This window comes from Rhinopithecus roxellana, chromosome 3 (genome assembly GCF_007565055.1).
Source record: "Rhinopithecus roxellana isolate Shanxi Qingling chromosome 3, ASM756505v1, whole genome shotgun sequence".
NCBI classification, from domain to species: domain Eukaryota; kingdom Metazoa; phylum Chordata; class Mammalia; order Primates; family Cercopithecidae; genus Rhinopithecus; species Rhinopithecus roxellana.
Genome location: NC_044551.1, coordinates 157,580,805 through 157,604,840, shown reverse-complemented (window position 1 = coordinate 157,604,840; position 24,036 = coordinate 157,580,805). Strand labels below are relative to the sequence as shown.

General features: G+C 39.4%; 1 protein-coding gene across 20 annotated transcripts in view; it reads right to left on the bottom strand.

The window, feature by feature from the left end:
- The window catches only part of LOC104681778 (protocadherin alpha-C2), a 230,324-nt gene that overhangs the window by 72,618 nt on the left and 133,670 nt on the right, over window positions 1–24,036 (bottom strand). Inside the window, exon 1 of one of the 20 annotated variants that reach the window (XM_010388180.2) lies at window positions 11,718–14,326. The exons of the other annotated variants lie outside the window; for them this stretch is intronic. Coding sequence (XP_010386482.1) covers window positions 11,718–14,150 — 2,433 coding nt within the window. The 5' untranslated portion in view covers window positions 14,151–14,326. Of the gene's footprint in view, window positions 1–11,717; window positions 14,327–24,036 lie in introns of those variants that run through there. 20 annotated transcript variants of the gene reach the window in all.

The window sequence follows — 24,036 nt, the reverse complement described above, 5'->3', positions numbered from 1 at the left end:
TGGAGATGATTAGACCATGAGGGCACAGCTTTCATAAAAGAGGTTCCAGAGAGCTACCTTGCTCCTTCCAGAAGGTGAAGACACAGCAAGAAGATGACATTCTGTTTTATGAACCAGGAAGTGGGCCATCAAGAGACACAAATGTGCCAAGGCCTTGATCATCAACTTCCCAGCTTCCAGAATTGTGAAAAATAAATTTCTATTGTTTTTAAGCCACTCAGTTTATAGTATTTTGACATAGCAGCCCAAATGGACTAAGACAAACTCTTCCGAATAAGTGAAAGAAAAGTAACACTTCTCAACTTACTATATAAAGCCAGGATAGCCTTGATGCCAAACTCCGACAAGAGCATTGTAAGAATGGAAAGTTAAAAGCCGATTTATTGTGCATGTGAGTGTGTGTGTGTTGCTTTTTAACGTTTATTTTAGGTTCAGGGGTACATGTGCAGGTTTGTTATAACGAAAACTCATGTCACAGGGGTTTGTGGTACAGATTATTTCATCATCCGGGTACTAAGTCTACTACCCAGTAACTATGTTTTTAAAAATAATTATTTTTTCTGTAGAAACAAATTTCTATCATAAACATATATTTTAAAAATTGTAAACAAAATGTTAGGAAACTAAGTCCAATGATATAAAGAAGGACTATACATCACAAACAACCTGAGTTTATTCCAAGAATGCAAGATTGGTTTATCATTAACAAATCAACCAATGTAATGCATGGTATTAATAAAATAAAAGGATAAAAATCCATATTATCCATTCAATAACAGAAAATGTGTGATAAATTCAATGCCTATTCATGATTTTTAAAAAACATAGTAAATTAAAAAACAAAGGGAACTTAATAAATCTGATAAAGGATTTATGCAAATAAACCCAATCAAACAATGTATTTCATATTAAATATTTAAAAACTTCCTCTCTGAGACCAGGAATAAGACAAGATTATCCATTAACATTACTTCTATTCAATATTATACTGAATTTCATAGGCAATGCCAGAAAGCCAGAAAACTATATGATTAGAAAGTTTTTAAAAGACCCGGCATGGTGGCCTATGCCTGTAATCCCCGCACTTTGGGAGGCTGACGTGGGAGGATTGCTTGAGCCCAGGAGTTCGAGACTAGTCTGGGCAATGTAGTGAGACCCTACCTCTATTTTTTAAAAAATAGAGAGAAAGTAAAAAATACAATAATAAAACTAACAATATTTGGGGATAGCATGACAGTATATGTAGAAAACCTAAAATATAAAAATAGAAGATTTTACAATTTAGCAAGGACATTGTATACAAAGTTAACATAGAATCAGTATTATTTCAATACACTTGCAACAAAAACCAATTGTCAAATTAAACTTTTTTTTTTTTTTTTTTTTTTTTTTTTTTTTTTTTTTTTTGAGACGGAGTCTCGCTCTGCCGCCCAGGCTGGAGTGCAGTGGCCGGATCTCAGCTCACTGCAAGCCCTGCCTCCTGGGTTTACGCCATTCTCCTGCCTCAGCCTCCCAAGTAGCTGGGACTACAGGCGCCCGCCACGTCGCCCGGCTAGTTTTTTTGTATTTTTTTTTTTAGTAGAGACGGGGTTTCACCGTGTTAGCCAGGATGGTCTCGATCTCCTGACCTCGTGATCCGCCCGTCTCGGCCTCCCAAAGTGCTGGGATTACAGGCTTGAGCCACCGCGCCCAGCCTTTTTTTTTTTTAGATGGAGTATTACTCTGTTGTCCAGGCTGGAGTGCAGTGGCGTGATCCCAGCTCACTGCAATGAGCTCACTGCAACAAGCAATGTCGGAATACTGCTTTTTCTTGAATATGCAGAACATTTATAGAAATTGACCATTCACACCCTGAAATACTATATAATGACAATGAATGAAATACAGCTACACACAACAATATAAATGTATCTCACAGATGATAATGTTCAGCAACACACACACACACATACAAGTTGGTTATTCCTATTATTCAAGTTTTCAGTACCCTGATTGATTTTCTTTTGTTTCCTTGTTCTATCTGTTTCTGAGCAAGGTATGTTAAAATTTTCTATTTTGATTAACCAAACTAATACTCTGCCTCTCAGTTTCAAGCAATTCTCCTGCCTCAGCATCCTGAGTAGCTGGGATTACAGGCTTGTGCCAACATGTCCAGCTAATTTTTGAATTATAAAATTAAAGTTTTAAAATAGCATTGGTGGCTCAAGCCTGTAATCCCAGCACTTTGGGAGGCCGAGACGGGCGGATCACGAGGTCAGGAGATCGAGACCATCCTGGCGAACATGGTGAAACCCCGTCTCTACTAAAAAATACAAAAAACTAGCCGGGCGAGGTGGTGGGCGCCTGTAGTCCCAGCTACTCGGGAGGCTGAGGCGGGAGAATGGCGAGAACCCAGGAGGCGGAGCTTGCAGTGAGCTGAGATCCGGCCACTGCACTCCAGCCTGGGCGACAGAGCGAGACTCCGTCTCAAAAAAAAAAAAAAAAAAAAAAAAAAAAAAAAAAAAAAAAAATAAAATAGCATTAAAATATCAGCTATCTAATAATAGTTGTGCAATACCTCTACATACACATAGACACACATAAACATTAAGATAAAATAATAAAATAGATGGAAGAATATACCTTGATAATGGGTTGTCTGTCTCAGTATTGTCAATATGTTAACAAGCCTCATATTTTTATAGATTCAATAAAGATCAAAATAAAATATTTTCAATATACCCCATATTTTCTACAGATTCAATATAGTGCCAATTAAAATCAGAGCAGGGTTTTTTTTAAATAGAAACTGAGAAGCTGAATCTACAATTTATACAGAAATGCAAAGAGCCAAAAATAGCTCAGTTAATCTTGAAGTAGAGGAACAAAGTGAGAGAACTTACACAGTTATGTATCAGTACAAGTGAAAAGCTACTACATTTAACACAGAATGGTATTGGCACAAGAATAGACAAGTTGCCCAGTGAAACAGAATCAAGAGTCCAGAAACAGAACAAATATATAAAGTCACGTGGCTTATGACAAAGGTAGCACTGCACAGTAGAATTGAGAAAAGGATGGTCTTTTTATTCAATAGTGCTGTGTATATAGACAATCTAACTGGATTTACACATGGAAAATATAAATCTTGACTTCTACATTGCACTGTATTCAAAAACAATTTCAGGTAATTTAAGATCTAAATCTGCAAGTTAAAACAAGAAAGCTTCTGGAACTACAGCCACCACTAAACAGATGTGGTTATTTAAGCTTAAATTAAATAAAATTAGTAACATTAAAAATTGAGTAGCCCAGTTTCACTAGCCACATTTCAAGTGCTTGGTAGCTACACATCCCATATATGCAGATAGAGAAAATTTATAACATGTCAAAAAGTTCTATTGGTTAGCAATGTTATAGAAGAAAACACAGGAATGTATCTTCATGACTTTTTTTTTTTTTTTTTTTTTTTTTTTTTTTTGAGATGGAGTCTAGCCTTGTCACCCAGGCTGGAGCGCAGTGGCATGATCTCGGCTCACTGCAAGCTCCGCCTCCCAGGTTCAAGCAATTCTCCTGCCTCAGCCTCCCGAGTAGCTGGGACTACAGAGGCCCGCCATTACACCCGGCTAATTTTTCTTTTTGTATTTTTAGTAGAGATGGGGTTTCACCTTGTTAGCCAGGATGGTCTCGATCTCCTGACCTCGTGATCCGCCTGCCTCGGCCTCCCAAAGTGCTGGGACTACAGGCATCAGCCACCGCGCCCAGCCATCTTCATGACTTTGAAGCAGGATATGTTTTCTTTAAAGGGATAGAAAGAATACTAAATAAAAAAGACAACATTGGCTGGGCATGGTGGCTCAGGCCTCTAATCCCAGAACTTTGGGAGGCCAAGGCGGGTGGATCACTTAAGGTCAGGAGTTCGAGACCAGTCTGGCCAACATGGTGAAACCCTGTCTCTACTAAAAATATAAAAATTAGCCAGGTGTGGTGGTGGGCGCCTCTAATCCCAGCTACTCGGGAGATTGAGGTAGGAGAATCTCTTCAACCCGGGAGGCAGAGATTGCAGTGAGCCAAGATCATATTACTTTACTCCAGCCTGGGCAACAGAATGAGACTCCATCTCAAAAAAAAAAAAAAAAAAAAAAGGACAATATTGATAAATTTGAGCTCATTAATTGCTAATCAAAAGACACCATTAAGAAGTATGGAATATGTCTAAATACTATACTACTATGAAATAGTCTCAAGTTTATATTTTTAAGAGAAAAAAATCAAAGGGGGAAGAATGTGTATTGTATGGAACAGTAGATTTAGACTTCTCTAAATATATTTTGTTTTATAAGTTTATTTTGGAGCCATGTAAATATTTCACATAATTATAAAAGAAAATTAAAATTTAAAAAGCAAGCCCAAAATTTGAAAGCAACTTGAAACAAGCCTAACTCTGCATCTGGCTGGTGGCTTAACTACACAGAGAGGAACTTTTCCAAGATACTTTAAAACACGATACTTTGACTGTACATGCCTACTGGGCATTTGTAAGGATGTGCCTTATAAATGAAAAGAATGACAAAAACTTAAACTGTAACAGTATCATATTATTTCTGTAGTGCTGAAATTGTTTTCTAAGTCCATTATTTGAGTCCTGTGGGTTAACAAATGAGTAATTCTGTTGATGTAAATGAAAACTGGGATTTGAGGTATGGGAGAAATACCAAGGTAAGACTGATAAAGTTAAGTAAAAACCTTGGAGTGCTGAACTTGAATTAGATTAGTATAAACATGTGATGTATTTTATCTTTTAAAAAATGGACATCCCTTAGCTCAGTAACTGAAAATACCTAGAAACACCAACTGACCCAGCAGCAATAAGCACACCTATTGTTGAGATTACATCTCTAAGTATCATCTTTCATGAAAAATGAGTGAAAGCTCTTTGAAAAATGGCTGATTCTGGGAAAGGAAATGTACAAGATAATCTGAACATCTTGTAATACCAGAAATCAAGGAAGCATTCAAAAGACTACTAAGACTCACGTGGAAAGGACTCAGGGTGTTATCACTGGGAAAAAGTGGATGACGAGCACATGGGATCTCTCTGTACTAGTTTTGCAACTTTATGTGAATCTATAATTATTCCAAAATAAAACGTTTAAAACAAGATACACAAACACACTTAAAAAGACTCAGGAGCAAAGTTGAACAGTTCCCAACTTGGCAAAGTTAGCATAATTTGATCATTAAAAAGATAAGAATTGCCATGGATTGAGCCATATCAAATATGTTTAAGTCAATGAGTTTATAATGACACCTAAAAAAGGCCTTGGTCTTTTTTGTAAGATGGTCAGGAATCAATTCATTATTTTGAATACTGCTAAACAAAGGGAAAGAATCAAACATTTATCCTGCCTTTCCTATGTGAACTGTGCTTCAGGGTAATCAAATAGTTGAAGACCCATTACAGAAATGTTACAATTAATAAAAAAAGAAGAAATGATAGTAGAATTAGAATGGTGGTTCTCAAAGTGTGGTCTATGGACCCTTTCGGTGTCCACGAGGTGAAAATATTTTTCAAAATAATGTTAAAACATTATTTGTATTTTTCACTATATTTACACTTGCATTGATAATGCAAAAGCATTGGTGGGTAAAGCTGGGCACCATAGAAGGAGTCAAGGCAGTGGCTCCACACTGTACTAGTGGTTATTACATTCATAATTGGACATTTGCAGTAAGAAAAATACCAGTAAGAGGCCGGGCGCGGTGGCTCAAGCCTGTAATCCCAGCACTTTGGGAGGCCGAGACGGGCGGATCACGAGGTCAGGAGATCGAGACCATCCTGGCTGACGCGGTGAAACCTCGTCTCTACTAAAAAAATACAAAAAACTAGCCGGGCGACGAGGCGGGCGCCTGTAGTCCCAGCTACTCGGGAGGCTGAGGCAGGAGAATGGCGTAAATCCGGGTGGCGGAGCTTGCAGTGAGCTGAGATCCGGCCACTGCACTCCAGCCTGGGCGACAGAGCGAGACTCTGCCTCAACAAAAAAAAAAAAGAAAAAAGAAAAAAAAAAAGAAAAATACCAGTAAGAATGCCCTTAGTGAAGCACTGACTATTATTAATTTTGATAAATCTCCACAATTAAGTACAAATCTTTTAATATTTTGTATGAGGAAATAGAAATGAAAAGTATGTTTAAAGTTCTTCTGTTGTACACTGAAGTATAAACATATAAGGAAGGAAATTAATAAAATATGAAAATTAATAAAATAGAAAGCAAAACACAAGAAAGAGAACCCAAACACCAAAGTTAGCCTTGGAAAGACTAACATCATTAATAAACTACTTCCAAGTCTAGTCAAGAAAAATGAGAGGTGACACTAACACCCGGATTGAAAAAGGAAACATCACTACAGATCCTGCAGATGTGAAAAAAAGCCACAACAGGACGTTATAAACAACTTTATGCCAAAATATTCAAACGTACAGATAAAACTAACATATATCTGAAAAAATGAAATGTACAGGAATGAAATAAGAGCAATAAAAATACAAAGAAATTTGATCTCAATTAAAATTTTAGGTACAGAGAGCTTCACTAGTGAATTCTACCAAATATTTAAAAACGCTATTATCACCAATCTCAGCAAACGTGTCCAAGGAATAGAAAAAAAATGTAAGAGAGAGAGAGCGACAGAGATAGACAAGATTTCCAACTTGATTAACAGGGCCAGCCTAACCTTGATACCAAACACTAACAAGAAAAGAAAAAGACAAATCAACCTAAAAATCCACTATTAAGACCTCTTAATTGGTTGTTTTTATTTTATATGAACATTATTTTGAGTTTAAACAAAACAGCTAGTCTTTGCTTAACAATTCTAAAGAATAACCATCATGTGTTTGAATTCAGAGTACATTTTGAAGGTATGTCATTAGCGTGCCCCCATGAACACAGAATATCTGTAGATGGTAACCAGATGGCTCTAGGAACAGCCAAGGAATTTGGGATGGGTTAGAAATAAAGTGTTTATCTTTCTCTACAGCACAGGAGAATATGAGATTGCATATTTATTTCTAGATTCCAAAACAAGTTCCAAATGAATATATAATAACCTTTGTGTTTATAGTCCTTTCTTTTTCATAAATGCAGTATAAGAGACATGTAATTTATTTATATCCTGAACCATTATCTTACTCCATCATTAAAACTGGGAACAAAATGAGTGGCTAGCTACCTTTATTATTTAGCTTTGCTTCTTAAGAACAACCCTTACCAACAAATTCCTTACTTCCCATAATACTTTAGTCAGGATCCTGGACTGTAATCCACATTCACTTGAAGTTCTGCCAAATGTTAATATTTCTGATATTCGTATGACACGCATTTGAGCACTGTAAAAACCTTTCAGCAATTTAGTCCACCTTCATTCCAACCTAGCTAAGTGAATTTAGTTGTTGAAATATTAGTGTTTCCCTCAACTGAAAATACTGAAGACAACAAAAGTCAATAGGTCACTAACGTTATGAGACACATTGTCAATACTTTCCCACTTATATGTTTCCAAGGTATTGTTTTTCCCTTACGTCCACTCAAATTATGTTCTTTTTCTTTCCTTTTTACTGGTTTGAGGGTCTGCATTATACAAAATTATTATGTTGTCTACATGAGTTTTTAAATTTGAATATATTTCATATGTCATGCAAACATGCAAACTTCCTTAGTTTCATCATTCTAAAGTTTTGGGGCTTTTTTTTTTTGGTTTTTTGGTTTTTTGGTTTTTGTTTTTTGTTTGTTTGTTTGTTTTTGTTTTTGTTTTGAGACGGAGTCTCGCTCTGCCGCCCAGGCTGGAGGTGCAGTGGTGTGATCTCGGCTCACTGCAAGCTCCACCTCCCGGGTTCACGCCATTCTCCTGGCTCAGCCTCCCGAGTAGCTGGGACTACAGGCGCCCGCCACCACGCCCGGCTAATGTTTTGTATTTTTTTTTTTTTTTTTTTTTTTTTTAGTAGAGACAGTGTTTCACCTTCTTAGCCAGGATGGTCTCTATCTCCTGACCTCGTGATCTGCCTGCCTCGGCCTCCCAAAGTGCTGGGATTACAGGCGTGAGCCACCGCGCCCGGCCTCATCATTCTAAAGTTTTTAAAAGTGTGGTTATCAGCTTCAAAGTCAAAATAGATACACAAAACATCTAATTACCCTATGGGAGAGTCTACTTGTGGAATGTATGTTAAATAAAGCACCTTGAATGCCATAAACATTCTACTACTGTTAACAAATGACATTGCAAAGAGGAGATGCCCTATTTCCTATATACCCTGGCAAAAAAGAAGATGCTTTAATTCCAGGTGAACAATACACCAATATAACATTGGTATGTTCAAACTATGCATAATTTTCATGTGGAAATTTAATAAGGCCAGCTGTACGGTAAGTATTTCATGCATTTTTGCTACATTAATATATTTATACCTCTAAAAATTATCAATGCAATCAGTTTTTAATAAGTAGAAATTTATATTTCGGAGGTACCATCTTAGATACCATTCTAAAAAATTTAAATTGCCATCAAGAATGTTAACAGAAAAAGATGGAGATGAGGTACACAATGTCTAGTTGTTATACAGTCAGTGGATCAATTTTGTTTATATCTTAAATATCATCAATTGGAAATATAGAGATAAAATATAGATATAAAACACCATGTTTTCCTGAATTTCTTAAACTGATCATTTTACATAGTATTACAAGCTATGTTAATATATACTGTAAACTTACTGTAAACTAAAATGAAAGAACTTAGAATTTGAACAAAATATAAACACCTATGCATCAACATGATTCTATAAGTCTCAGACACACATTATAATCATTGTTAAATGTCATGCTTTTCAAATGATTTGAAATAAAATGAAAGCAATATTTTATTTCTAGAATTCTATTGTTATTAAGGCATTCAGGATACTATGACAAGAATTCTTTTCTAAAGAATTAAGATCAGATCAACAGGTAATTGAACAGGAAGAAGTAAATAACAAATGCCTTTGTGAATTACAAATACCCCATATTTATAGAAGTTATTTTATTCATGTTTTTATGAATCATACTTCATTTATTTAGAAGGAAATATCCAGCCCACAACAATTATTAGCAGACCAATGAGCTACCTAAAAAGCAAAATATCAACAATGATGGAAAAAGATTGTTCAACTGAATGAATGGGATGGTACAATATTCCTGCACATATGAACAGTATATCTCTATTATTTTGTTAATCATATAAGTTTAAAAATTTGGTTTGAAAGTTTTTTTTCCTCTGTTATTTCCTACACTTTTCCTTTTAAATCGCTAATTTTCCTTCTAACTTCTAGATTAATCGGCCTTCCTATTGCTTACTTATATTTCCTTTCTAGTCTAGTGAAAATGTGTTTCTAAAAAAAATTCCTCACTCCCAAACTTTATAGCCATTACTGGTATTCTTATCTCTTTTTGTTACAGAAAGCAATGAAATAAAAGAAATAAATAGTGAAATTTCTTGGTAGAAAAAATGTTCACATATTAAGTGCTCTGATACCTGAAATATTAGCATTGTTGCGCACCAATATTCTTCCCTAAAATTAACTGAGATTCTATCAAATAGTATCCACTGCAAATTTCACAATGTAATGATGAGCACACCTATTAATTCCTTTGTCATCTATAGAACTGGACTCATACTTAGTCCCAGACACAGCATTGAAGTTTGTTTTTTTTTTTTTTTTTTTTTTTGAGACGGAGTCTCGCTCTGTCACCCAGGCTGGAGTGCTGTGGCCGGATCTCAGCTCACTGCAAGCTCCGCCTCCCAGGTTCACGCCATTCTCCTGTCTCAGCCTCCCAGGTAGCTGGGACTACAGGCGCCGCCATGTCGCCTGGCTAGTTTTTTGTAGTTTTTTTTTAGTAGAGACGGGGTTTCACCGTGTTAGCCAGGATGGTCTCGATCTCCTGACCTCGTGATCCACCCGTCTCAGCCTCCCAAAGTGCTGGGATTACAGGCTTGAGCCACCGCGCCCGGCCTGAAGTTTTTCATCCTAGCTCTAGAACCAGAAAATTCCTCTGTTATGTTATTAGTGTATGTCATGAGGAAGAAAATAATCATTGAAACAGTACATTTGAAAGTGACCTTTAAGCTATTAACCACATATACACATCTAAAGTAGAAAAGTAAGTTAAAGTTTTTCCCTCTGTGTTGAACAGTGTTACCATCCAATACATATACACACATATTTATTCATTCAGTCAGCATTTACTAAGCATATCTTATATGCTGGATTCTATTATATCGTGAAAGTATTAAGGATGGAAAATTTTAACATATGTAAATTTATTTTATTTGCAGCTGCCATCATTACTTGAGGAAAAAAAACTTACAAACCACTTTTCCCCTTATTGCCTAGAATAGTAAAACAAGGAATGCTTCATTTTCCTCCCTTAATTTCTACACACCTCCTTCTTTTGCATCTAGGATTTCTATGAGAAGTCAAAAAGTAATAATGTAGAATTGCTTCAGAATGTTATCCTAACTGCACTCAAGAAGTTTGAGGGCCAGCTGCCGTGGCTCATGCCTATAACCCCAGCACTTTGGGAGGCCTAGGTGGGAGGATCACTTGAGGCTAGGAGTTTAAGACCAGCCTAGGCAGCATAGTGAGACCCCTGTCTCAAAATAAAAAAAGTTTTGAAATGCCAAGGGCCACTAACAGATAAATTGAAGTATTTGAATCACTTAACTTTTATTAGATACATTACTCTCAAATATGATATTTACTTATTTGTTAAGTGTATTTGTCCTCTAAAATAAATTAAATCCAAGTTGAATGGACTTTGGATGGTAAGTGCACCTTTGAACACATAAATATTTCTGACATAAAAATTACTTATCTTTCCTCTTTGTAAAATATTATCAATAGAAACACAAAACAAAAGGTTGTCAAGTCCTATATCCAACAATATGATCTCCTATCAGTATAAATAGATGTTATGAGACAGGCTTACAATTTCTGTGTACTTACAAAACCCTGCTATGGAGCTATTAGCTATGTTTTAGGGTGCATTCCCAAAGAAGACACCTTCACCAAAATGGTATTCATGAAAAGTACAGGCTAGAGAATACACTGTTTTTTATTAAATGATGTATCATATTAAAGATCCAACTAAATCTGTGATCTCTATCACAAAGCCTTCTCTGACTTCTTCCTCCCCCTCAGATGTTCTCTTATGTTCCCTGTCTCCCTTCTTTTAACCCCCATTATAATTTATTTTTATATCTTTTGTGGTTGTCATCTTTTAATAATGCATTGCAATAGTTTAAGTAAATGTCTCACCTTCTATATTATATTCATATTAAGCAGACTCTTACATATTTTTCATTCTTCAGTTTAAATATTAGAATGCCTTACATATCTGTTGCTTATAAAATATTTTGGTACTTTATTTTTAATTTTAGACCTTCATGCCATATTACTTTTATTGTTCTTAAATAGGTTTTAATTTTTACCCTTGTTTCTCAAAAATAAACTATAAGTCCCTTGAGGCCTAGGACAATCTTCTAATACTTCTATACTTTCAGATTTCTTGGCACAGGAAGTGCTAAGAAGGAGTGTTTAATTCAATTGATGAAATGTTGTGAAAGGCTTGTCTAACAAATATTTCAGAACACAGCTAGCAGCCATCTCCTGGTCAAAGGAATCAAATTCCATAAAATTTGCTTACCATAGCATTGACATTAGCGTGATCCCCTTTCCTATTCCGAATCTGAATACAGGATATTGGCAAATTCAGTCCTACCCCAGTGGCAAGATTTCGCAGGTCGGCAGCATTGTACTCCCCACGCAACAGCAAACTGTTATTATCAGAACCAAGTCCCAGAGAGGCCCGATAGAGATAAGTCTGAGAAAGTCTCTCAACTGTAGTGACATCTACGGTGGCTGATGTCATGCAAGGATTTGAAACCATCTTCCTTCCATACCTCAGATCCTCTGTAGAGCGACAGCAGCTCTGAGGGCAACAACCTGGGCTCTGGTGCAACTTGGTACACACCAAGAAAAGTAAGCACCCCAGAAATAAAAAGGAAATACAAGCCAAGGCAATTACTAAATACAAGTTCTGGGCAGAAAGCTGCCCTCCTGGTTCCCAGACATCTTCAAAGTCTGGAAGTAACTGAGGAACAGAGTTGCTCAACAGCACACCCAGAGTGACAGAGGAGGAAAGTGGTGGGTCTCCATGGTCCCGAACCACTACCACCACGCTCTGCTTAACTGCATCAGTGGGAAGAACTAAACGAGCAGTACGGAGCTCACCTATATTGGCTGAAATTCTAAAAAGACTAGAGTCAGACGCCCGGGAGATGTGGTAGGAAAGCCAGGCATTAGAACCACTGTCTGCATCCTCTGCTACTACTTTTGTGACCAAGTGTCCAGTCCTGGCAGAGCGGGGCACAATTTCCACAGGGACAGAACCATTTCTGGGCAAGGGAAACAAGATAACTGGATAATTATCATTCCTATCTACCACAAACAAGTTTATAGTCACTGTTGCACTTCGGGGAGGAATGCCACCATCCCGGCCTTCTACTTGGAAGTGAAACCCCCTGAGCTGCTCAAAGTCAAAGGAAGTTTTGGCAGTGATAGCCCCACTGGATAATTCTACTGCCACCAAGCTAGAGGCTGGTGGCCCTTCAGAGATAACATCCAACAGCTCATAAGAGACAAGGCCATTCTTCCCCAGGTCGGGGTCCTGGGCAAACACTTGGCCTAGAGAGGCCCCAGGGCCATTGTTTTCAGCAACGAAAAGTTCCTGCTGTGGTTGAGGAAAGCTTGGTGTATTGTCATTCACATCAGCAACTGACACAGTGATTGTCCTTCGGGTGCTAAGTGGGGGTGAGCCACTATCTGAGGCCGTGATCAGGACTTGGTATTCACTGATCTGTTCCCGGTCCAGGGGCCCATCAATCAGCAGGCTGTAGTAGTTGTCAAAGGAAGCCGTCAGCTGAAAAGGGCCTCCACTAGACATGCCACAAATGACCCTACCATTAGAACCAAGGTCTTCATCCTTTACACTAAAGAGAGCAATCACTGTGCCAGGAGCAGCGTCCTCCGGTACTGGGTTCGAAAGAGTCATGAAGTCTAGTTCGGGGGCATGATCGTTCACGTCAGTCACCTCCACCAGCAGTTTAGCGGTGCTAGCTAAACCAAAGACACCTTCGTCCCTTGCTTCAATGTATGCCTCCAAGAGCGTTTCCGGCGGACCTAGTGAAGCAGCTACTTGCACCTCTCCACTTTTAGGGTGCACATGAAAGCGGTGTCGCAACTCTGCTTGCGTGCTATTGCTTAGGGAGTATCGGACTTCCCCATTGGACCCTTCATCTGGATCCAAGGCTTGAACTCGGAATAACACAGTCCCATTGGGTGCAGTCTCTGGAACCTTGGTGCGGTATACGGAGCGCTCAAATACAGGCGCGTTGTCATTTGTGTCCACCACAACGATGGTGACTTGTGCGTCTCCTGAGCGGGCAGGTAGCCCGCTGTCCCGAGCTGTAAGCACCAGCAGGTGGGTGGCGCGCTGTTCGCGATCCAGTGCTTTCTCCAACACCAGCTCCGGGTATTCGCTGCCGTCAACCCGCGATCCCATGTCCAGGCGAAAGTGCTGACTGGGGCTTAGGCTGTAGCTTAGTATCCCATTGCTTCCCTCGTCGTCATCTTGGGCATTCGGGAGAGTAAAGCGGGCTCCGGGCGTCAGGAACTCGGGGATGTACAGCTGCACGTCGCCGGCAGGAAAGAGAGGTGAGTTGTCATTGGTGTCCAGGACGTGAACCCGAATCTTGTGCAGCTCCAGCGGGTCCTCGAGCACCAGGTCGTAGGTCAAGACGCAGGCAGCTTTGCCCCTGCACAGCCGCTCGCGGTCCGCCGGTTCTCTGACCACCAAGTTGCCGCTGGCTATGTCCACCCTGAAGTAGAGCTCGCGGTGGCTGGAAAGGAAGCGAAAGTTCCGCGAGGGCAGAGCGGCCGCTGGCAGCCTCAAGTCCGCGGCGACATTGCCTACAGCTACGCCCCGCTCCGTCTCCTCTGGCACTGAGTACTCGAGCTGTCCCGCGGCAGCGCCGCAGGAAACCCACAAACATAGAACTGCCACCCCCCAGCCCACCATCCTCCCTCTGGGCGTCCACGTTCCACCAACACGCTATACCAACAGTGACCCAGGACCATGCTCCGGACTCCTGGAGAGCACGAGCCGCGGGGAAGAGCACGCTCCTGCCGGCCGTCACTGCTGCGGGCTAGATACTCAGCGACCGCCGACGTTGCCGTTCCCGAACGCCGGCATTGCCCGGGCTGGCCAGCTGGGAGCCGGGCTTGCTAGGCTGGAGGCTGGGTAGCCGTCTGGGAAAGCGGAGCCGGCCGAGTGTTGAGGAGCGCAGCGCCGCCTAGGGGTGCAGAGACGAGGCTGCCGGCCCAGGCGCGAGAGGTGCGGTCTCCAGTAGCAGCGGGCTGGGGTCTCGCCCACAGCGCTGGCCGCGGGCGCAGGGCGGAGCCTGGGAGACGCCCCGAGACACTAACTCGTCTCTGCTTAAACGGTGTTTTCTAGGACAACGCCCTGAGGCTGCCTGGATCTTAACCTCCACAACCTCTGCCTGCAGACTGCTGGTAACTGAGGCTGAGCCCCGCTGGGCTCCTCCTGCCACCCTTTGGGAGCCGCCCGTCGTATCTGGACGCTCTGATCCCTGCGCACCTCTCCAGCGGAGAGGGCGGGACTCCGCGTGGAGCTGCCGGGCGGAGGCGGCGAGAGGCGGGACCGTGAACGTGAGCGACCACACCTTTTAGGCTTAAGGAAACAGGAGCCCCCCAAAACAAGTGCTGCGGGGCTTTCTGCATTGGATCCTGCTGCGGAGCTTTCCGCGCTGGGTCCTGCTGCGGGTTGAAGTCTGTCCTGCACCCTCTTGTATCCTAGGAGCCGCCAAGAGTGCAATAGAGACGACAAGGAGGGGAAGAAGGTTGGGGAATAGTGTCCGCATCAAACTGCCTCCGGACTCTGGTTTTTCGAGGCAGCGGAGTCAGCGAGCTCAAGGCTGCTTTGCGTGATAGCAGTTTCTCTTTCTCCAAGAGGCTCTATTTGGGAGTGCTTTGCAAACGGCCCTTGACGATCTGGGTGAAAGAGGAGGTTATAAACCAGTCAATACCAATAACTAGAAACTCAAAGACTTGACGACCCGTCCCCAAAGAGGGCGCGAGAAGAAGGGGAGGGAAAAGTACTAAGATACTCATCAGAGTTTGACCAGGAAACTACTCTGTACACTTTCTTTCTGTAAATATTTAGAAAACACCATGAGGCGGGATAAGAATAGGCTAGATACCCATCCTTTCTCCAGTCTCGCTTTTTTTTTTTCTTATTATTATACTTTAAGTTCTAGGGTACATGTGCACAACGTACAGGTTTGTTACATATATATACGTGTGCCATGTTGGTGTGCTGCACCCATTAACTCGTCACTTACATTAGGTATTTCTCCTCGCTTTTAATTTGGTCTTCTGCATGGATATTGGGACAGTGACAAGTTCTGTGAGAAACATCTCCGAGCCAAAACTGATACACCCAAATTCTGCCTAACATCCTACAGCCAGTTCCTTTCCCTAAGAAGGAGGCAAGCCAAAAGGAGACTCACTGACTATTGACTCTTAAGCACTAAATTCCTCATTCAAATCCTTCTCTTAATACAGTTACAATATGTTCAAAGCCCCAATAATGAAAAATTTGGAAGGCAAAACCTGAACACAGATCAATAATTAAAGTTTCCAGGACATATTTTCTGGTAGAAACCTGCCTAAAAGTATCGATAATTATTGAAGCTGGGTGATGGTACATTGGGGTCAATTACACAATTCTCTCAACTTTTGTGTATGTTTCAAATTTTTTTCCCTCCCTCCCTCCCTCCCTCTTTCCTTCCTTCCTTCCTTCCTTCCTTCCTTCCTTCCTTCCTTCCTTCCTTCTTTCCTTCCTCCCTCCCTCCCTCCCTCCCTCCCTCCCTCCCTCCCTCCTTCCTTCCTTCCTTCCTTCCTTCCTTCCTTCCTTCCTTCCTTCCTTCCGAGATGGGAGTATTGCTTTGTTGTCCAGTCTGGTCTCAAACTCCTGAGCTCAAGCGATCCCTCCATCTCAGCTCAGCCTCCTAAAGTGCTAGGATTACAGACATGAGCCAATGCACTCACTCTGCATTTTTTTTTAACTTTTTTTTTTTTTTTTTTTTTTTTTTGAGACAGGGTCTCGCTCTGTCACCCAGGCTGGAGTGCAGTGGCGCGATCTCGGCTCCCTGCAACCTCCCCCTCCCAGGTTCAAGCGATTCTCTTGCCTCAGCCTCCCAAGTAGCTAGGACTATAGGCACGTACCACCACGCTTGGCTAATTTTTGTGTTTTTATTAGAGACGGGGTTTCACCATGTTGCTCAAGCTGGTCTCCAACTCCTGACCTCAAGTGATCCGCCGGCCTTGGCCTCCCAAAGTGTTGGGATTACTGGAGCGAGCCCCGCACCACCTCTCTTGACATCAGTCTGCATATTTCTATAATATTTAAAAATATTTTTAAATTGCTGATTAAAATGGTGGGGAGAGGGGTAGCTCTGGTATTCTCTTTTTAACATTAAGAGTGGGATTGATAACTCCAGTGTTCTACTAAAAACCAGTTACCTCCCTGAACACACAAACCCATTCCTTATCTCTTCCAGGGAACTAGAAAGGGCACACTGTGATATAAGGCAATGTAAGTAGTAAATACCCCCTGGCTAGTTTACCTTTTTGAATTAAGAAATCAAAAAAATCATTGACACCAAGTCTCAGATAAAATTAAAGGAGGAACGATGTCAGCCTATTAGGTAGAGTCAAAAGTACAGACCTCATTAGATCTCACCAAGATGCAAAACAGCCCATAAAAATTGAACTTATTCTTCACCAAATTTCAAAATCAAAACTAATTTTCTGCTTCAGTGCCAGAGATTAAGATTTACATTTCTTCATTTTAAATTAATGCTGCTAAGCAAGCTAACTGCTTTGGAATGAAAATTTATTCTTTCTGCCTTAAACAAATGAAATACAACTGTAAAGATGTACCCAACTTTTAGGCCCCTTACTTTTAGGTCTGCAGCCAAGCCTCCAATTATACCAGGTTTAGAAATTCTGAGCAGCATCTAGAGGGATAGTATGTGTGGATATACATTAGGGCATGAGGAAAAAGGAAAAATGCATACAGAGAACAGCATGGGAAATCTTCACAGAAACTCCTCCTTCACACGCTTCTCAGATTTTTGCCTTCCCTTTTTCCATTTCTCTATTTAAACTGCCACTGACGTCTATTTTCAGAAGATTTCATTTGTGGAAAGAATGAAGAAAGCATCCACCCAGTAGGATTTGTCCCACTATACGCCTCCTTAACTTTTGGCATAACATTACATTCTTATTCAAGTAAACTGGGATTTGTGAGAAAGCAACATTTAAGAGAGAAGGATATTCCAAAGATAAGGGAGGCTAAAGATTTTTGCCTTTTGGATAAGATGACCAGATAAACATTAAAATTATGAATTAACAAAACTTCTCTTTAGCAGGACCTTTCATTGCTGATATTTCATTTTGTCCTTTTTTTGAGGCAGAATCTCACTTCATCGTCCAGGCTGGAGTGCAGTGGTGTGAAGATGGCTCACTGCAGCCCCTACTTCTCTGGGCTCAGGTGATCCTCCCACCACAGCTTCTCAAGTAGCCAGGATTACAGGCACACACCGCCACATCCAACTAATTTTTAAAAATATTTTGTAAAGACAGGGTCCCACTATGTTGCCCAGACTGATCTTGAACACCTAGGCCAAGCACCCCCATGCCCAGCTAATTTTTTTTTACTTTTTGTAGAGATAAGGTCTCAGTATGTTGCCCAGCTGGTTTCAAACTCCTGGGCTCAAATGATCCTTTCACCTTAGCCTCCCAAATTGCTGCAGTAGATGTGAGATACTGCATCTGATCAAAAATTTATCTATTAATTTTTTTTTATATTTCACCTTCAAAATGTGACCCTACAAACTTAAAATCATACTCCCATTGGTCAAATAAGTGCTGACATGAGGAGACCTAGCTCTTTTATTCTAAATACTACACATGTAGTAATAGAGTCCAAAACTGCAGTCCAACAGCCATTCTTATAGCCCACCTGTTATCCTTGATATGCCATTGGCTAAAGACAAACTAGACTTCCACTGCTGGAAGTAAAAGTCTGAAGTTTATTTGTATCTCAAAATTTTTTCTTGAATGATGTCTTTGGATTTTTTTCCCCTTATCTATGTATTTGGTCTCTTTGAAGATATATACTAGTAGTATGTTGTTTCTCCTTTTTCTGTATTCCAAAGCTATAGCTTTCCCTCCAATTCTTTTAAATTCTTTATTCTTTTCCACTTTTTTTTCTCAAACTTGTCACCTGTTTCTTTTTGTTCTTGACTGTATGGAAGCAGAGGCTGTTCACTTTTTTACTGCTTGCAGTATAGCCATATTTACTGTTTGATGGAATGGCTTATGTGTGCCATAGTTTTAATATATCTTCAACTGATGAAAACTGGCGGCTGCAGGGCAACTTGTCATCCCAACTTTTCTCCTTACCTTGCCACATCCTTAGGTTCAATCTTGAAATAATGGTGCATCTGCTCACTATCAGATTTAGTCCTGCCTTCTCTCCTATTTTGTGTTGACAAATAGGATTATGAGAGAGTCCTGCCTTTAGCCTCTGTACCTAGATCTTTTTGTTCCAAAACTAGGAGTCATTGGTTTTGCATCTCAGTGAGAATCACTACTCTAGAAAACACCAATCTACCAGCCCTTTCCAAGATCTCCAGTGAAAGGCATCCTCTCCTAGCATTTTCATATCTTGGTCCAATCTTCATGGCACTTAGTAGCTTATCTTCATGTACATCATGGTTGAGGTTCAGATGTTTTACAGAGTTTCATCAAAGATGTGACTTTATTTTTTTGTCTGCTGTACTTTTTGTTGTTTTTGATGAGTTTCATGGAGGATAAGAGACATTTAAATATGAATTTTCTTTTATCTATATTTGGTAGAAATACCACTTTTTGCTTAGTGGGATTTCTACACTTTGAAGGTATGTGGGAAAGTTACAATCTTTATACTTATTTTTTAAACTAATCATTTTATTGAACTCTTTTTTAGGTCTATATTGGTTCTCTGGGATTTTACAAGTGTAAAATTATATTGACTGTAAGTTTTATCATGTAACATGTATTTATCCTCCTTTCTAAAATCTTATATATATACTGTATATATACACGGATATCTATAAATATATATATGTATAGATATTCACATATATATAGTATCTTGTGTTATCTAGAACATCCAAGTCAGTACTGAATAGTAGCCAAGAAGTGTCCTGTTATGCTTATAATTTTTATGGGAGTAATTCTTGTGCTTACTGTTTAAAATTGAGGTGGCCAGTGTTTGATGATAACTGTCAAATTTTTATTAAAGTCCCTTAAAATAGCTACCATAGTGATGATCTGATGATATGTTTCTTACTACCTTTGAAACCATAATATAGTATGAGCTCTCCTATAACATAGTAGAGTTTTTTTACAGAATGTTGTATCAGCATATTTTTATTTCAGGTTAGGCACTATCTAATAACCTAATCTCAGGTAGAGTGGTTTGGTAGTGGTGGCAGGCCTCCCTTTTCAGACACTGTTGAGGAAAATTTTTATCTGCAGCACAGAGGAAAATCTAGTGTGAAGGTTTATCAAAACGTAGAAATACGAAACTTGAATGTAGGCAAATATATTATGTGATTGGACCAGACAGATTAGCTCTTAATACAATGACATTCAACAAATTTGAGGTTTTTTCAAGTAAGTATAAAAGTCTAGGACTTTTTGATCTGTGGCTTAATATCATTTAGCAAAATTATATTTTTGCTTTATAGTTGTCTATCTATTGTGAAAAAAATGTGCTTTATGTCTGTCAAAAAAAATGCATTAGCTGGGTGTAGTGGTGTGCATCTATTGTCCTAGCTACTTAGGAAACTGAGGCAGGAAGAGTCCCTTGAGCCCAGGAGTTCAAGGTTAGAGTGAGCTATGATTGCCCCACTGCACCCCAGCCTAGACGACATAGCAAGACCCTAATTCTGAAAAAATAAACAAATACAATATTGTACTCTAGTACTACACGTGTAGTGTTTAGAATGAAAGGGCTAGATCACCTACTCTTGGAACTGATTTGATGAACCAAAGTATGACTTTAAGTTCTAAGGGCCACACTTTTTTTTTTTTGAAACACAGTCGCACTCTGTCACCAGGCTGGAGTGCAGTGGTATGATCTCAGCTCCCTGCAACCTCCACCTCCCAGGTTTAAGCAATTCTCCTGCCTCAGCCTCCTGAGTAGCTGGGACTACAGGCGCACACCACCACACCCAGCTAATTTTTGCATTTTTAGTAGAGACGGGGTTTCACTGTGTTGGCCAGGATGGTCTCGATCTCTTGACCTTGTGATCTGTTCGTCTCGGCCTCCCAAAGTGCTGGGATTACAGGCGTGAGTCACCACACCTGGCCTAAGGGCCACACTTTGAAGGTGAAATAGAAAACTGAGTCTAACTAATTGCATAAAACAATATGTAAAAGGATTGTTGGACCAAAAACATATAGAAATGTAACACATTTGTCAATTACAGTATAAAAGAGGTGCATGGGAGAACAGCTGTATCTGATAAAAAAAAAAATGACACCAGGTGGTAGTATGAATCCACAAGAATAAATGAATAGAACTAGCAATGACAAATAAGAAATGCTATCAGTGTTTAATTTCTCCTTTTTTCTCTTAGTGCCTCTAAAAAATACAAGATTACATAAAGTAATAATTATTATAGTGATGTATTGTTGGTTATATAATACCTATAAATGTGCATTGGTTTTCTGTGGCTGCTGTGACAAATTACTATACACTGGGCTACTTAAGACAGTTTCTCTCCTAGATTTGGACAGGAGAAATCAAAACTCAAGATGTTGGCAGGGTTGCACTCCCTTTAGAGGCTCTACGGAGAATCTGTTTCTTGCCCTTTCCACGTTTTGGTGGCTGTTGACATCACTCCAATCTCTGCCTCCATCTTCGCATGGCCTTTTCCTCTGTGTCTGTTTTCTCATCTTCTATCTCTTATTTAAAAAACAAAACAAACTTTTCATTGGAATTAGTGCCCACCTGAATATTTTAGGGTAATTTCATCCCCAAATCTTTAATATAATTATGTCTTCAAAGGCTCATTTCCAAATGAGGTCACAAGTTTCAAAGGTTAGTATGCGGACATGTATTTTTGAGGCCCACAGTCCATCCAATCCACCACAAGATGTAATATGTGTAACAATAATACAAAAGGCAGAAGAGGAATAAAGCTATCTAGAAGTAACATATTTATATCTCACTAGAATTAAGTTAATATAAATCTGAAGCAGATACCAATAAGCTAAAATATATATGGTAAACTCTGGAGAAACTACTGTGAAAATAACTCAAAAGATACAGTTTAAAATTTAGTTTAAAAATTACCATGTTACATTCTAAAATATTCACTTAATAAAAAGAAATCAGTAAATGAAAAGTATAGGAAAAAAGAGAATTAAAACATATAGAAAAAGAGTAAAATAACAAACATAAATCCAAATATATCAATAGCAACATCATGTGAATAGATTAAAGAACCCAATCAAAAGGCAGAATTGTCAGACTAGAGTTTTTAAGAAAACAAGATCCAACTATGCGTTGTCTGCAGGAAACACTTTTAGATTCAAAGATACAAACAGATTGAAAGTAAAAGAATGGGAAAACATACATTGTGCAAACAGCAACCACAAGATAGCTGGAGCAACTACACTAATATCAGACAAAACAGACTACAAGACTAAAAATTTTACTAGAAATCAAGAAGGACATTTTATAATGACAAAAGGGCCAATTAGGAAGATATAGCAACTAAAAACATATTTGCACCTAGTAACAGAGTCCCGAAACACATGAAGCAAAAACTGGCAGAAATGAAGGGAGAAATAGACAATTCAATAGTCATAATTGAAGACTTTAATATTCCACTTCCAAAAATGGATAACAGCTAGGCAGAAGATCACCAGGAAATGAAAGATGTGAGCAACACTAAAAACCAACTAACCTAAAGGATATCTGTCTTAGTCTGTTCAGGATATTATACCAAAATACCAAAATACCAAAATACCATATGCTGTGTAGTTAATAAACAAGAGAGATTTATTTTTCACAGTTCTAGAGGCTTGGAAGTTCATGATTCAGGTATCAGCAGATTTAGTGTCTGGGGAGGGGCCACTTTCTGGTTCATGGATGTCACATTCTTGCTGTGTCCTCACATGGTGAAAGAGACAAGGCACCTCTCTGGGGCCTCTTTTATAAGGATGTCAATCCCATTCATTGGGGTTCTGCTCTCATGACTTCATTATGTTTGAAAGGTCTTACCTCCTCATACCATCACTGTGAGAATTAGGTTTCAATATATGAATTTGGGGAACATGAACATTCATATCATAGCAACATCTATAAAACATTCAACCAACAACAGCATAATATACATTCTTCTCAATTACACATGGAACATTATCTAAAACAATCATCAATAAGTTTAAAAGGATTGATACCACCCAAAGCCCTTCCCTTGAGACTTGGAATAAGACAAGGATGCCCACTCTCACCACTCCTATTCAATATACTACTGGAAGTCCTAGCCAGAGAAATCAGGCTAGAGAAAGAAATAAAAGGCATCCAAATAGGAAGAGAGGAAGTCAACCTATCTGTCTTAGCAGACAATATAATTTTATACCTAGAAAACCCTATATTCTCTGCCAAAAAGCTCCTAGATCTGACAAAACCTCCAGCAAAGTTTCAGGATACAAAATCAATGTACAAAAGTCAGCATTTCTATACACCAACAACATTCAAGCTGAGGGCCAAATCAAGAACACAATCCCATTTACAACAGACATACACAAAACTAAAATATCTAGGAATATGGCTAATCAAGGATGTGAAAGATCTCTACAAAAAGAATTATAAAATACTGCTGAAAGAAATCAGAGATGATACAAACAAATGGAAAAACCTTCCATGCTCATGGGTAGGAAACAGCATTGTTAAGATAACTATACTGTCCAAAGCAATTCACAGATTCAATGATATTCCTATCAAACTACCAACACTATTTTTCACAGAATTAGAAAAACAAACTATCCTAACATTCATATGGAATCAAAAAAAGAGCCCAAATAGTCAAAGTAATCCTAAGCAAAAAGAACAAAAAGGACATCACCCTACCCAACTTCAACTATACTACAAGCCTACAGTAATCAAAACAACATGGTACTAATACAAAAACAGACACATAGACCAATGGGACAAGTTAGAGAACCCAGAAATAAAGCTGCACACCTACAATTATCTGATCTTCAATAAAAACAAGCAATGGAGAAAGGACTTCCTGCTCAATAAGTATTGCTGGGATAACTAGCTATCCATATGCAGAAGATCGAAACTGAACCCCTTCCTTTCAGCATGAACTAAAGTCAGCTTGAGATGGATTAAAGAGTTAAATGTAAAAGCCAAAACTATAAAAACCATAGAATAAAACCTAGAAAATATCATTCTGGGCATAGGCCCCGGCAAAGATTTCATGACAAAGATGCCAAAAGCACTTGCAGCAAAAACAAAAATTGGCAAATGGGGCCTAATTAAACTAAAGAGCTTCTGACATCAGACTATCAAGGTAGAGCAAGATAGTGGAATAGAAGCCTACACCATCTCCCCCCGACACATGAACACCAAATTGTAACAACTATCTGCACACAGAAAAGTGTCATTATAAGAACCAAACATCAGGTGAGCAATCGTAATACCTGGATTTAACAACGTATCACTAAAAGAGGCATTGAAGAGGGTTGGAGAGACACTCTGGAATCACCATCATCACCCCTCGCATATCCCTCAGCAGCAGCTGAGCAAT